This window comes from Cajanus cajan, chromosome 3, assembly GCF_000230855.2.
Source record: "Cajanus cajan strain Asha chromosome 3, NIPB_CcT2T_4, whole genome shotgun sequence".
Lineage (NCBI taxonomy): Eukaryota > Viridiplantae > Streptophyta > Magnoliopsida > Fabales > Fabaceae > Cajanus > Cajanus cajan.
This window is the reverse complement of record NC_138519.1, coordinates 14,816,693-14,832,961: the sequence shown is the minus strand read 5'-3', so window position 1 is coordinate 14,832,961 and position 16,269 is coordinate 14,816,693. Positions and strand designations below refer to the sequence as shown.

The following is a 16,269-nucleotide window of genomic DNA, read 5'->3' as shown; positions in this document are numbered from 1 at the left end:
TAATAACATTATAAAAATATTTCTAAAATATCCCCTCACACAAAATACCATATAATAAACCCAACATATATAAATAGAGAAGAATTCTCATTTTACAAGTCAAGTCCAATAGTATTAGACGTGAGAGGATGTATTGAAAAAAATCTCTAAGTTTTACATCAATTATAGATAAGACAATTAAATTCACTATTCTAAGATAGTATCACATATTCTTCTAAGATGGTAATGGATTTATCTTAGATCATTAAAAAATGTCACTCACCATTTATTTATATACCAAATCCAATAGTGTTGGACCTAAGGAGGTGTATTGGAAAAAAAACCTAGATGGTATCAGATCTATCTTAAATTATTAAAAAGGATCACCCGCCATTTATCTACATATCAAGCTCAATAGTATTAGACAAGAGTGTATTGGGAAAAACCCAAGTCTCACATCGACTAGAGATAAAGCTTTTAAAGAGTATATATAAGTGAAGAACAATTCTCAGTATTGGAAAAAATCCAAGTCTCACATTGATTAGAAATAAGGCTTTTAAAAAGTATATAACTGGAGAACAATTCTCACATTATAAGTCAATTTTGTAAGGTTGAACAAGACTCAAATCTACTATTCAAAAATGGTTCACTTGAACTAGGATGAATACAAAATATATCCGGTAAAAGTTAATTCTACCAATTAAATTGTTTATTTAATAAAATATGTAATGTGACGAATATATCCATATAATATTATTATTTTGTTTAATCATATGTATGTTTTGCGAGCACACATGTCCCAACACGTTGCAATTTGTTTTGTTTATAGTCCATGAAAGAGCCATTACTAGAAAAATGTTATTTTTCTACAAATTTTTCTTCAAATAAATATTTGTAGGGATTTTTTGCAGTTTTTTTTTTTGTAAAAATAAATCCATAGAAACTTTTTGCAAATTTATTTGCAAAAAATAATTTGCAGAAACTTGTTACAAAATTTTTTATGAAAAATAATTTACAAGAAAATTTTTCAAATTTTGCAACAATTTTGATGATCATTAAAAAAAAATTCACGATAAAATTCATAGAAAATGTGATAAGAATTTTATTTTGTTTCTTGCAGATTTTCTTGCAAAAATAAATTCGCAAGTAATATTTATCAGTATTATAATAAATGGTAGAAAAATTCCACAGGTAATTTTTCTTGCGAATTTTCCTGTCAATTTTAATTTGTAGGAAAAATATTTTTTTTTAAATTTATAAGTTAAATAATTAAAAGTTTTTAATTAAAAAATATTATTTTACTAAATTATTTTTAAATATATCATTATAATTAAATTTAATTTTAAATTAAATTAAATTAAATTAAATGTATAAAATTTTGTAAATATGATCAATTAATGATAATGAGTTTTAATTGAATGATAATTTGTAAAATTTTAAAATTAAACGTATTTGCTTGAAAAAATATTATTTTACTAAATTATTTATAAATATATTATTATAATTAATTTTAAATTAAATTAAATTAAATATATAAAATTTTGTAAATATATGATAATGAATTTTAATTGAAAGATAATTTATAAAATTTTAAAATTAAAAGTATTTACTTAAAAAAATATTATTTTAATAAATTATTTATAAATATTTCATAAAATTTAATTCATTTAAATGTATAAATTAATGATAATGAGTTTTGTTTAATGATAATTTTTAAAATAAAATTATTTAATAAAAATCTAGTTTTTTCTTCTTCGAATATTGAGTATTTTAAGAGTTAATATGATTTATAATAATATAATTTTAGAGTTCAATATGATTGAATTAATTTTATTTCTAAGAACATGGTCTAATTAATATCTAAAGAAAATCTTAAGTTCCACATCGATTAGAGAGAAAATTAATTAAAGAGTATATAAGTGGAGATAATACTCACCTTGCTAGTTAATTTTGTAGGTTGAGTTAGACCTATAACCTGCATTCTAATATAACCTACATTCTAAAATTTTAAAAGATCATCAATCACATGTCAGAGGTGTGAAAACATATGCTCAATTCTTTGTATGAATTCATTATGAGTGTTTAAAAGATAATGATTGAAGAATTAATGGTGATTTTACACTTACAATTATGGTAGAATTTCTTTAATATTTTTTTCATAAATTTTTTTTCTACAAACACAGGAAAATTTCTTGCAAATTTTAGAATTCGTAAAAATATATTATTTACAAAAATATTACCTGAAGATGAAATTTCACAGAAAAATTTGTATAAATCACATTTACTGTGAATTTTTTGTTGGGAATCGCAAACCCACTCACACGCACAATGTTGTAAGGGGGTCGCAAACACACTCACATGAGCAATTACAAGAGAGAAAAGTAAATTCACAAGACACATATATTTACGTGGTTTAGTAAGAATAACCTATGTCCACGGTCTCATTAGATGGTATTTTTCTATTTCTTAATTAGGTTTATAATTACATGAGTATTTATAAAAAATAAAAAATAAAAAAAGCAAGTGGGCCAAGCCCAATAAACCCTTTAGACTCCACATAATCAACAATCTCCCACTTTGAGGCTGATCACGTCAACTACATTCCAAAGTAAATAGTAAATCTCAAAATCGTAACACCTCCAAGCTAGTGCGATGTCTTCTCAACAATTAACCATGAAGGTCAGTTGAAGCTATGCAAAGTTTTAACTTCTTAGTAGTAACCACCTTGGTCAACATATCTACAGGATTCTCTGACCCAGGGATCTTCTTCATGAACAAAGTACCGTCAGTGATTAGTCCTCTAATGAAGTGATATCTCAACTAGATGTGCTTTCTCTTCGCATACACAAGATTCTTTGCAAGATGAATGACACTCTGATTATCGCTATAAAGAGCACTGTCACACTACTTCTTGCCTAACTCTTCAAGAAAATTATTCAACCAAATCATTTCCTTATCGACTTCTAAAATAGCCATGTACTCTACTTCTATGGTTGAAAGTGCAATGCTTTTTTGAAGTCGAGACATCTAACTAACTGATGTTCCACCTACTGTGAAAACAAATCATGTAGTACTCTTCCTTGTGTCTGAACAACCTCCCAAATCTACATAAGAATATCCTTCCAAAACAACATCATTCTTACTAAAAAATAATGCAATTTTAGAAGTACCTTTCAAGTAGCGTAGCAACCACTTGACGGCTTCCCAATGCTTCCTTCCTCTATTAGACATGAATCTGCTAACATCTCCCACTACATGAGCAATGTTTGGTCTAGCGCATACCATTGCATACATTAAGCTACCAACAGCATATGCACAAGGAACCTTTGTCATTGCTACCTTGTCTTCATCCATCTTATGTGAATGCTCCTTTGTGAGATTGAAGTGAACCCCTAAAGGTGTAGTTACGATCTTGGCATCCTGCATGCTGAATTTCTCTAACAACTTCCTAATATACTTATCTTGAGATAATATTAAGGAACCTTCATATCTGTTCCTACTAATGTTCATGTCCAAAATCTACTTTGCAGCACCCGAATCTTTCATTTCAAACTCTTCAAACAATTATCCCTTCAATCTATTGATTTCATCCATATTAGATCCTGCAACTAGCATGTCATCAACATATAATAGTAATATGATATAGGATGGACCAAAAAGTTTCAAATAATAGCACTGATCCATGGCACATTTCTTGTATCATTTCCTACTCATAAAATTTCAAACTTCAGGTACCATTACCTTGGTGCTTACTTCAGCCCATACAAACTCTTGGTCAACTTACAAACCAAGTTCTCCTTCCCTACTATTTGGAAACCCTCTGGTTACACCATGTAGATGTTCTCATCAAGGTCACCATGTAAGAATGTTATCTTTACATCTAGCTGCTCTAGATGTAGATCCTTTACAGATACAATGCTCAAAACGAGTCTAATGGTAGTCATTTTAACTAAAGGAGAGAAAATCTCATCATAGTTAATACCTCTTTTCTATTGAAAGCCTTTTACCACTAACCTTGCCTTGTATCTCTTGTTTCCATCATGTTCTTCCTTGATCCTGAACACCTACTTGTTCTGCAACGCCCTTTTTCCTGCTGGTAGGTCAGTTAAACACCAAGTTCTATTCATCTCAAGTGAGTTCATCTCCTCCTGCATAGCTATTTCACACTAGGCTACATCATCCATCTGCAATGCCTCATGATAACATAGAGGTTCTCAATCATCAGTCAACAACAAGTAATTTGCTAAAGGAGAGAATCTATGAGGAAGCTTGATAACTCTACTAGATATCCTCACTTCAATTATTGAAGTGATTGGAGTGGTCTGCTCAACTGTCCTATTTCCTGAGCTCTCACCTTTTCCTACAAGGTTGTCTTGTGTAATGTCATCTAACACTACTTTTTGCTTCTCTATTGGTTTCTTTTCATCTTAAATATTTGTCTTAAGTTTGTCCTTATACATTGCATTTTTATTGAAAGTAACATCTCTACTTCAAATGACTTTTTTGTTTTGATCATCCCAAAAATGATATCCCATATCATTTTCTTCATAGCCAATAAAAATGTACTTTCTTGCTTTTGAATCAAGCTTGTCCCTATCAACATCTCAAAACCCTAAATCCTAAACATAAGAAACACAACCAAATACTTTCAAATGAGAAAGACTTACATCCTTGCTTTTCCATTCCTCCTTAGGAATCTTGAACCTTGTGGGAATTGAGGGTCCTCGATTAATGAGGTATGTTGTTGTGCTTACTACATCTGCCCATAATTTCTTCGATAACCTTTCATGAATTCTCATACTCTTTGCCCTCTCATTCAAGGTCCTATTCATTCTTTCAGCAACACCATTCTGTGAGGTGTCTCAAAAATAGTTTTAAGCATTCTAATTCCATTCACAACACAATAATTAAAAAATTTGATATTACTGTATTCACCACCATTATTAGACTTTAAACATTTAATTTTTAATCCTGTCTCATTCTCAATAGCAGCTTTCCACTTCTTAAGGGTATTAAATACTTCTAATTTTTGCTTCAAAAAATAAACCCATACCTTTCTGGTGGAATCATTAATGAAAGTGACATAATATCGTGATCCTCCTAATGATGAGACTGATGTTGGTCCATACACATCTGTATGAACAAGCTCCAACTTCTCAATCTTGGACATCCTCCCTAACTTGGAAAAAGTAACTCTCTTCTGCTTTCCAAACACACACAACTCATAGAAACCAACTTTTACCTCTTTCAGTTAGGGAATCTTCCCTTTTGAGACTAGTATCTTCATACCCTTCTCACTCATATGACCAAGTCTTTGGTCCATAGAGTCAAAGAGTGACCAACATCATCACTGATTGAATTTACTTCTTCTGCATGTAATTCTACCATGTAAATGGTTCCTTTCTTCTAGCCGCGAGAAAAAACTAGATTACCCTTCACCACCTTCCACTGACCATCTCCGAATATAACTCGATATCCCTAAACATCCAGCATACCCAAACCTAGTTTTGAAATTTTTCATCAAGTCCTTGCAAGGAGAAGCATGGAAAGATGCATCAGAATCTATGATCAAGGATTCCAACTTACTCTCAACGTAACAGATCAACGCATCATCAATGTCTTTTTGTGCTACATTCACTATGTTGTCATGCCTCTTTTCTTTATGAGCAACATGAGCAGTTCACTAGTTTCTAAAGCGGCCATTCTACTGACAATTCTAATAGCTAATATCTTTTCGAGGTTTGGACTGTCCTCGCTTCTTGGACTTTGATCTATTAAGCCTAGAACCTTTCCCCCTTTCAGGCCTTCTGCCTCTACCTTCTGTGCTCAATAAGGAACCTGTTGATTCTCTAACGTTTCTCCTACGAACATGCTCACCAAGGCTTAAATCCCTAATTCCTTCGAAGGTTAATTTCGTAGTCCTAAATGTACTGGTGACTGTTGTGACAGTTCCAAACCAACTATCAAGCAACAAAGATAGCAACAGTAGAGTTTGTACTTCATCATCAAATTTAATATCCACAGATACTAATCTCAACAGTAAGGAATTAAATTGTTTCACATGATCTGTAACACTAGCACCTTCTCGCATCTTCGTATTAACTAGTTGACGAATCAGAAATACCTCGTTTGATGTTGATGGCTTCTCGTACATGTTTGATAACGCCTTTATCAAACCATATGTCATCTTCTCGTTGACGATGTTATAAGAAACGTTCTTTGCCAACATCAATTTGACGACTCCTAGAGCTTGCCGATCTAGCAACTTCTAATCTACCTAAGACATCGTTTCGAGTTTATTCTTAGGCAGAGACTGGTACAGCTTCTTCTGATATAGATAATCTTCAATCTGCATCTTCCAAAATCCAAAATCGCTCCCATCGAACTTGCCAATCTTTACTTTCTCGTCTTCTGGCATTGCTCTCACTCGCATGAAACCCGAGGCTCTGATAACAATTATTGGGGATCGCAAACGCACTCACATGCACAATGTGTTAAGGGGGTCGCAAACACACTCACATGCAAAATTACAAGAGAGAAAAGTAAATTCATAAGACAGAGATTTACGTGTGTAGCAACCTCGGTCGCGACGGGACGGAGAAAAATAAATTGAAAAAGAGGAGTCGCCACCAATGTTATTTTTTTTACGGAAAAACATTGGAAAAACCATAAAATAGAAAATAGTCTATGAAAACCAAATTTTGAGTTCGGGAGTCGATTACGTGTGAGGAAGGTATTAGCACCTCACAACGTTCGTCCTAAGACGATTACCTTTAATTAATTAAACTAATTATTTATAATTTATAAAATATTTATCTCACTAAAATGATCAAATATCTTTTATTTAACTAATTTAAATTATGCATTGAAAAGGGTTAAAATTATTATTGTTATATAAAAAGGAAAATAATATATTTTTTATTTTTTAGCTCGACAAGATTTAGTTCTTGCTCCTACGTATCTTCATGTGTAATGAAGAATCAGAGTCACGTAGTTCTTTGATAGAAAATATTTGTGTGTTGATATTTTTTTAATTAAATTTTATTTTTGTTAAATATAGGATTCTTGAACTGTCACAGTTCATTCATCCTAAAAATATAAAATTGACTAGGGTGTACACCAAAGTCAATTCAATTAAATTTTAATTATAATTATTACTAGAGATGTTATAATGTAAAAAAATTTCTTGGTTGAACATTTTTGTTTTTGGAGAAAAAATTTAAAGATAAGTTGTCACAACTTGTACTTTAAATTCAAAGGTTAAAAAGATGTCACATCTAGTTAACCATTCATCCAATAAAATTTTTAATACAATAATTTCAGATATTTACATTAAATATTGTAACATTATATTTTGATATTTAATCACGTTTTGGATTTAAATAAAGACTAATGACAGGTATTATTAATATAAAAAATAATAATAATAAAAACAAGTGAGTTCGATGTACTCACTATTCTTCGCCCAAGAAGTGGTAACTCGTTGGTCTCTTCCTCCGGGTTCCCTCTGGTCCAAGCTGGAGATGTATGTGTCTAGGTGTTTGTAGGTGTGTCTTTGGGAAGGCAAGGATCGCTGTTTATAGACTTTCAAGAGGGACCGGAACGGCCGGTTCTGAATCCAGAACGGCCCGTTCCGGGGTTACAACTTTACTCACAACGGCCAACTTCGGAACGGGCTGTTCCAATTTCGGAACGGCCCGTTCGGGGCTAGAATTTAGAGGTGTTTTTGGAGTTTGGGAACGGCCCGTTCCAGTTGTGGGAACGGATCTATTGATCTAACACCTAACTGATTTTATAATGGGTCTAATTTTTGAAATATCAACAATAAGATAAGATTTTATAAGAACCAACCAAAAAATACACTAATCATATTTTTTTATAAAGAATAAAAGCATAAAATGAAATAAGTATATTATAAAAGCTAAAAATATATTTACTCGTTTTTTTCCATAATTACCTATTTGAAAGAGAAGACCCATTAATGAAGAGCAACCAGGACCCCCTGACAACCAAAGCATAAGAGGGTCTTTCTGAGGATCGCTCTCTGACTTAACAAAGTAATAAAAGACTTGCATGTCATCATCTTTTCCTCCCAATCCCACATAACTGTCAAAAAATGCACACAACACAACCAGAGTGTCCAAAGTGTGAAGAGTAACAGCCCTTTAAGTTGACTAAATTAAAATTCAAAATCTTGAAACTAAAACAGGGAAGTGGTGTTGCTTACCCAGTTTCCAGTTCGAAAGGAAGAGGTCCTTCAAAGCCGGGAAGCTCTTCCACCTTGGAGCGACAAGTTCCGAGCCGAACGAAAATTGCAAGACCAAGTAGAAGGAAAATGAGAAAATGGCAACACAGGTTAGAAATCATTCTGAAGTTTCTTCTCGTGCAGTTTTAGAAGTGGCAAATGCGACCTTGTACAAAATGATGTGTGCGATTGGTTTTGAGAGAGAAATATGGATCACTTTAACTATTGACAAAGCAATAATGAAGGGTGTACCTGTCTAAGGGCACACTCGTAATCTTCAGATGGGTGAAGGGCCGAACGGGAGCTTCAAGTAGATGCTTCAGAGGGGGGAAGTACCTGCAAAAGGCACTCCGACGCTCAAGTCAAGATAAGCACGAATCTCTAGGGTAATAATTGAACAGTGACATACCACATTGCGTGTGGCCTATTTATAATACCTGACATGGGCCTGAGCGTGGTGGGCCTTCTCTAACACTTACCAAATTAGGTAATACGATGTTAATCGGCAGGTTATGCCTTAAATGTGCTTTGCCTCTCGCTAATCATGAACGTCATTCTAGTTATTCTGTCTCTGCTGGCCTTCGGCCGAACCGATACGGAACGGTCGAGACGTCGTCTTCGGCGTCTGGCTGAGCCGATAGGGGAAGGGTGCGGTTCTCGGTCCCTTTCCGAGCCGAAGTGATAGCTGCATTAATATCTTAGGACATGACGTGTCGGCCCACGTGGCCGATCCACGTGGCCGATAGGACCCTTCCGGTATGCGTCGATATCTGATAGGACATGACGTGCCAGCCCACGTGGCCGATCCACGTGGCCGATAGGACCCTTCCGGTATACAAGCCCCCCAGCCTTGAGGAATGTAATGACGCAAAGGATAGAATTGTCTTTTCGGTTGTGACGGTTGGTGTGAAGTGGGCAGTTATAACCGCTAAGCATTAATTGTAGGGATAGGAAGAGTTGTAACCGTTGAGTAATGAACGTGGGAATGTGGAAGGTTATAACCGTTGGGAAGAAACGTGGAAATATGGAGGGTTATAACCGTTGGGAATAAACGTGGGAATATGGAGGGTTATAACCGTTGGGTAATAATGAGGGAGATTTGAAGAGTTGGAGCTCGTGGGTTGTTGGATCAATTTGATCCAACAGTTCTAATGAGAGTAGCAGTTATCATCCGTTTTTTGAAAGTACTATAAATAGGGGTGGTGGGGACCAAGTCCTAGTGTGTTTACTTGGTTGTAGTGTGCAATTGCTCCGAGCCGACGCAAAGATCAACTTTGAGTGCGAATTACCGACCGAGGCTGACTTCCGAGTAAGGTACGTTTTAATGGCTGATTTAAATATAGATGTAGAGGATAGGGTTTCCGAGGCTGGTTCCACTGGGAGTAGTAGAGCTATTTCTATCGATGTGGGTTCGCGTGAGCCTTCTCACCAAGCTTCGGATTCGGCAACACAGAAATCGGCTAGTATAGAAGTTATCGAGGGGTTTGAGCAGTCACGAAGTGTGGAGGAAGCTTCTTCCCTCGAGATGATTGAGGGCCGACTGAGTACTCGCCGAGACGGTCCGGCTTCGCGTCATTTCGGCCCTATAGAAGTTTTTGGCTACAGATGGGTACATGGGGAGGTGGGCAGTGTATTTTCTTGGTATACTGATAAGAATTCGATTGCTTTACTGTTCGACGAGGAGAACTTTGTCACTCTTCCTGAGAATGAGGTTCCATCCGGTTTCTTCTTCGATCCGTGCCGGAACGACGGATCGTGGGAATCGGATTTTATGTTTCTTGGCCGAGGGCGGTGTAAATACAACTTCTTTTTTGTGTACGACTACTTGTTTCGTGATTTAGGAGTGACCCTCCCTTTTGATAAGTTTTTTATAGGTGTGCTCCGTTTGCTCAACGTTGCGCCGACACAGTTGCATCCAAACAGCTGGGCCGCGATGCAAAGGTTTCGGCAATTGTGTCTGACACTTGGTATCGAGCCGACTCCCCATCTGTTCTTATACTTTTACTCCTCTCGGCCTACGAAGAAGGCAAAATGGCTGTCGTTGGTTCAGGCGGAGCATTGCTTACTTCAGCCGTTCACGACCTCCTACAATGGATTCAAAGTGGGATTTTTTAAGGTGATGATTCGGCCAGACAACGGCAACAAGTATTTTTTCGATGATGCAGGAAATGCATTGTTCCCTTTATATTGGACTCGGACACCGAGAAAATATGACGTGGTGTCGAAGTCCAAGATGTCTTCTGAGGAGAAAGCTGACTTGGAAGTGTTGGAGAAGCTGCCACGGCCGTTGCCGTGCTGAGATCTCGTTCGGCTTATGAAATCGGCCCAACCTGTTGATGATTTAATTGGTATAGTGTCTGTCCTTTATTTGAATTCCTGCGTTGCCATTGATTTTGACTAATGTTTGTGCAGGTATCATGGCGAACTATAACGACGACCTGGATAACCGCAACCTGATCCAAAGTCGAGTTGCCACGCCGGTAGTGACTCCGCATGGAAAGAACTGGATTCCGGCCCGCGAGACGGCTCGGCCTTAATCGCAGCCGAAAGATAGGAGTAGTCAGGATGCTCACAAGGCGAAAGTGGCCAAGAGAAGGGTCGAGGCCGAGGTCGAAGCACGTCGGCAAAAACAACAGAGGTTGTCCGCGCTGGTAGCCCCTCAAGGGCTTGTGAGTCCAAGTTTTTTGGCCTCGAATGTCAGCGCTCAGGACTTCTTGAGTCAGGACCTAACTTCAAAGATGGGGCAGTCAGTACTGGGTCAGACGTCTTCGTCCCACATGTGGACTTTTTTGTGCGAGTTACAGGCTCGGTCCCTAGCTTTGGCTCAAAGCATTATGATGCAACCGAGTGCCGAGGCCGAGGCGCTGCGCTGACAGCTGGCAGAGTCTGAAAAGTCCGTGCAGGAAACCTTGGCTCCGTTGTCTGAAGCGCAGGAGCACGACAAGAAATGTGAAGCCGAGCTGGACCGGCGGAGCCGTCAGAATGATGATCTGACCTTGAAGGTGCAGCGACTGGAGAATCTTCTCAAGGCCGAGGTTGAGAAGTCGGCCACGCTGACTAAGGAACTGGAAGCCGAGAAGAGAGCTTTCGGCTCATATAGAGAGAGAGCCAGGAACAAGGTTCTCTCTCAGCATGAGTCCGGTGTCGCGCAGGCGGCACGCCAAGCTCGATATTTTGGGAGCCTTCCCTCGGACTTTCAGTTTAACATGGCTATGGACTTTTTTTGGGGGGAATATGTGAATCTGACCCAAATCCCCCCGAATCATCAGCCAGATGCCGAGGCGCTTGTTCGTCACCGGGCCGGACCAAGTAATGTCGAGCTGGTGCTTGTTGAAGTGGCCGAGCAAGAGGCGCCGACACAAGGGGAGCTCGAAGCGCAGGCTTAGGGTTATTTTCAACTGTTTGAAAAGGCCGATAAAGCCTTTTGTTTTTTGTACTTTTGGGCCAGTAGAGCCCCTTGGATTTTGTAATTTTGGGCCAGTAGAGCCCTATTATTTTTTAATGCAGTTCTACTTTGATTTTCGTCGAATAATGTATTCTTCGAATGAACAAATGACAAATTAAATCCCGTCGAGTATAGTTATTATACGAACGTATGATGTGGATAATATTAAGTCACGTCCCTAGCCGAGAGGGTTTCTCGTGCTTTGAGATTTGTAATTTTAAATAAAAGTCACATCCTTGTCTGAGAGACATCTCGGGAGGGAAGGCTTGTACCTTGAGATAAAAACCACATCCTTGGCTGAGAGACATCTCGGGAGGGAAGGCTTGTAATTTGAAATAAAAGCCACATCCTTGGCCGAGAGACGTCTCGGGAAGGAAGGCTTGTAATTTGAAAGTCACATCTTTAGCCGAGAGGGATCTCGGGAGGGAAGACTTGTAAAATAGTCACATCCTTAGCCGAGAGGAATCTCGGGAGGGAAGACTTGTAATTTGAAAGTCACATCCTTAGCCGAGAGGAATCTCGAGAGGGAAGACTTGTAGAGTAGTCACATCCTTAGCCGAGAGGAATCTCGGGAGGGAAGACTTGTAATTTGAAAGTCACATCCTTAGCCGAGAGGAATCTCGGGAGGGAAGACTTGTAGAGTAGTCACATCCTTAGCCGAGAAGAATCTCGAGAGGGAAGACTTGTAATTTGAAAGTCACATCCTTAGCCGAGAGGAATCTCGAGAGGAAAGACTTGTAATTTGAAATAAAATTGCGGAAATGTAAAAAAGTCATAGATAGTTGAACTGTCTTGTCATTGATGAATGGATGCCTCATTAAAAACCTTGCCGGCCAAAACCTCTTTTCACAATTTTTTAAGAGGAGAAAAGACCGGTTCAAGGAAAAGAGTGCATTGTAAGACATTTACATAGGTACATGAGTTATTCTAGCTGTAATAGGTCTTCAGATGGGTAGAATTCCATGTCTGAGGGATGACCTTGCCTGTCAATTCTTCCAATTTGTACGTGCCGTTACTGAGAGCGTGTCGGACATGGAATGGGCCATCCCAGTTTGCTGCCAATTTCCCTTCAGTCGGGTTACGCCGTGTCGAGCCGGTAGCCCTCCAAACAAGATCACCTTCTTGGAAGTTTCTCGGCTTCAATTTGGAATTGAATAGTCGGGTCATTCTCTGTTTGCATGCTTCGGCTACGATTTGTGCTTTCTCTCGGACTTCGTCTAAGACGTCGAGTTCGGCTTGAATCGCACCATCGTTGGACTCTTCGTGGAAGTACATCCGTCAGAATGAAGGATCGCCCACCTCGACTGGTATCATAGCGTCCGTGCCATATGCTAATCGGAATGAAGTCTCCTTTGTGCTTGATTGGGGCGTGCACCTATATGCCCAGAGGACTTCGGGAAGTTCTTCGGCCCAGGCTCCTTTGGCCGAGCCGAGACGTTTTTTAAGTTCGGTCAAAAACCTTGTTAGCTACTTCGGCCTGTCCGTTGGACTGAGGGTGTTCAACAGACGTGAATCGGTGTCGGATGCCAAGGTTCTCAAGGAAAGTGTTGAACTTTTTATCAGTAAACTGGAGCCCATTGTCGGAAATGATTGCGTACGGGATGCCGAACCGGGTGATGATGTTTCTCCACACGAATTTCTGAACATTAGCGGCCATTATGGTAGCGAGTGGCTCGGCTTCAATCTACTTGGTAAAGTAATCAACAGCCACCACCAAGAATTTGCATTGGCCTTTGGCGAGTGGGAATGGGCCGAGAATGTCGACACCTCATAGAGCGAACGGCCAAGGTGCACTGATCGCGTGAAGCTGCTCGGTCGATGCTTGTATTAAATTGCCGTGTTGCTGGCATTGCTTGCATTTCTTCACGTACTCGGCACAATCAGTCTTCAAGGTCGGCCAGTAATATCCAGCCCTCATCACTTTAGCAGCTAGTGTTCTTCCACCTGAGTGTGACCCGCAGATTCCTTCGTGAATTTCTCGTAGAACATAGTCGGCTTGCAGCTGGTCGAGGCATTTCAACAAGGGTGTGGAGAACCCTCGCCGGTATAATTCTCCGGCCACCACAGAGTAACGTGCCGCTTGAGTTCGGATCTTCTTGGCCTCCATCGGATCGGCCGGTTCGGAACCGTTAACGATGTAGTTTGTGATGTCGGTCATCCATGAACTTGAAGGTCCTTCGACCGGCATGCACTCTTGTGGAATACTTGACGTAGGTAGTTCCAAGTGGATGGTTGACCGAAGTTGTCCTGGTTTTCGGCTGCTGGCCAGTCGAGCTAGCTGGTCAGCTCTTTCATTGTTACAACGCGGTGTGTGTCAGATTTGTACATCATGGAACTGATCCTTCATCTCTTTGAACAGATGGTAGTACTTCAACAGGTTTACATCTTTGACTTGAAAGTTATCGTTGACCTGTTCGGCCACTACTTTCGAGTCGGTCCAACACACAATTCTTGTGGCTCCCATCTCGGCAGCTAACCTCATGCCGGCAAGCAAAGCTTCATATTCTGCTTGATTATTTGATGTTTTGAAGCCGAAGCGTAGTGATTGCTCGAGGGTAATACCAGATGGGCTTTCCAGGATTATGCAGGCACCACTTCCTTGTTGATTGGAAGATCCGTCGACATGCATTGTCCAAGCATTATCTTCAAAATGGCCAAGTGGCGATAATTCCTTGATGAAATCCGCCAGATGCAAAATTAACACACTAACAGTGTAACCAAAATTGGCCGTTCTGGTTTTAGAACGGGCCGTTCTGGTTCCAGAATTTCGTGAAAAAAAACCAAAGTACAAAGCATTTCAAACACTAAATTTGGTAATATTGTTAATGGGGATTGATAACTTCAATTGCTAAACATTTGGGCTATACAGTGTATCATTAAGGACGATGCAGTGTATCACTAAGGACAATGGTAATAAGTTTTATTTCATTATTAGTCAAACTGGAGTGAACCACTTACTACTAAATTGACACTATACAGTCAAGGATGAAACGAAACGGTGTTTCTCCTTAAAGTCATTGACGATGTACCCCAACAATAACAACCTGTTCTTGAGGAGGTACAACCTGAATTTTTGTGGTTTAGTGTTTCCCTTCGGCGTTACCCAGATGATTTCCTTTCTCAATAATTTTTTTGAACTTTTTTGGTATATGTTGTGTTCTGAATTTTTGTTTTCAGTTTCTGAACCATGTTTCTGTCTTTGAATTTATGATATATTATGAATTTTTATTTTCAATTTTTGAATCACATTACGACATTTTAGTCAAGATTTTAAACTGGATAAGTTCAAATGAAAGAAGGATTTTGGAAGGTCCTATCTTATTTGATTCTTTTTTTTTATAGTTTTATTCATAAATGAATATTAATTTATTACATTTTTTATTTATTATATTTTATTAATATAGATATAATAAAAAAATACAATAAAAAGCATTAAGTTGGCATTCTAGAACGGGCCGTTCTGAATTCAGAACGGCCCGTTCTAACAGCAGAACGGCCCGTTCTGGTTTCAGAACGGCCTGTTCTGCTGTACTCATGTTGTGTTAAATTTGCATTTGGAACGGCCCGTTCCAGTTGCAAAATTAACACATAACATGTGCATGCAGAACGGGCCGTTCTGGTTCCAGCTGTATTCATGACATTTGGCATCCACCTATGCATCTACATGGCATCCACCTGGCATCCACGTCACCAGGAGTTAACCCCGTTTAAATCATTTGGACGGAAGTCCCAAATTGCAATGATTTAAATTATTGGTGTAACATTCCAAAAAATTTTATTTTTATGTATTTTTATACGAATTTTACTATTCACGTATACGTATTGTACTATTTACATATACGTATTTTACTATTTATATATATACGTATTTTACTATTCATATATACGTATTTTACTATTCATATATACGTATTTTACTATGCAATTGCATAGTAAATGGCTGCTGAAGGGAACTCACGAGGGAAGCAAGTTTCCATTTATAAATGAATTTGAATATTTTAATGAATAGTGCATAGTAACTTATAATATTATTTTAATGAATAGTAACCTATGCATAGTAACTTCAAAAATTCTATAAATAGGAGCTTAAGGTTTTTGAAAATTCATAATTTTAGAGAGAAGAAATTCTAGAGAAATAAAAAGAGAGAATAAGAGAGGAGGTTCTGCTCTAATTCCGGTCCCGATTTAAGAAAAAAAGGAGGAGGTTCTGCCCAAGTTCCTATTCATCCAGGTACGGGGGAAAATGGGATTATTTATATGTAGAGTACATGAGGGAATTGGGTAGAGGAATAATTTCTTAAGATCACGTTTAATTTATCTGAATGGAAGGCTGAGCCTCCTATTATTTTGTAATTTAAATGTTCTTGATAAAAGACTAAAATTTACATCTTTGTTATATTTTTTATGATTTGGAAAATATAAATGGATTCCTAACTAGGAGGCACTGCCACCTTTACTGGAGTTAATTTATATTTTCTTTATTATTATCTATATATATATATATGTATTCCTAGTTTTTCACTATATTGTAAGGATAGTACTTATAAGACTTAATCTGGTATGTATGAGTTTGAATTATCACATTGATTCCATGTTCTAT

At 37.9% G+C, this 16,269-nt stretch overlaps 1 protein-coding gene across 1 annotated transcript; it reads right to left on the bottom strand.

The window, feature by feature from the left end:
- Positions 1–13,983: 13,983 nt before the first annotated feature.
- On the bottom strand, positions 13,984–14,298 carry LOC145956083 (uncharacterized). Its single transcript, XM_083071643.1, has one exon. It carries the CDS (start codon positions 14,296–14,298, stop codon positions 13,984–13,986), a length of 315 nt encoding a protein of 104 aa, XP_082927769.1.
- Between the last annotated feature and the right edge of the window lie 1,971 nt (positions 14,299–16,269).

What these genes read in the sequence shown, in the direction of transcription:
- LOC145956083 (XM_083071643.1), bottom strand. Translation starts at nt 14,298, where the DNA reads ATGCATGTCGACGGATCTTCCAATCAACAAGGAAGTGGTGCCTGCATA.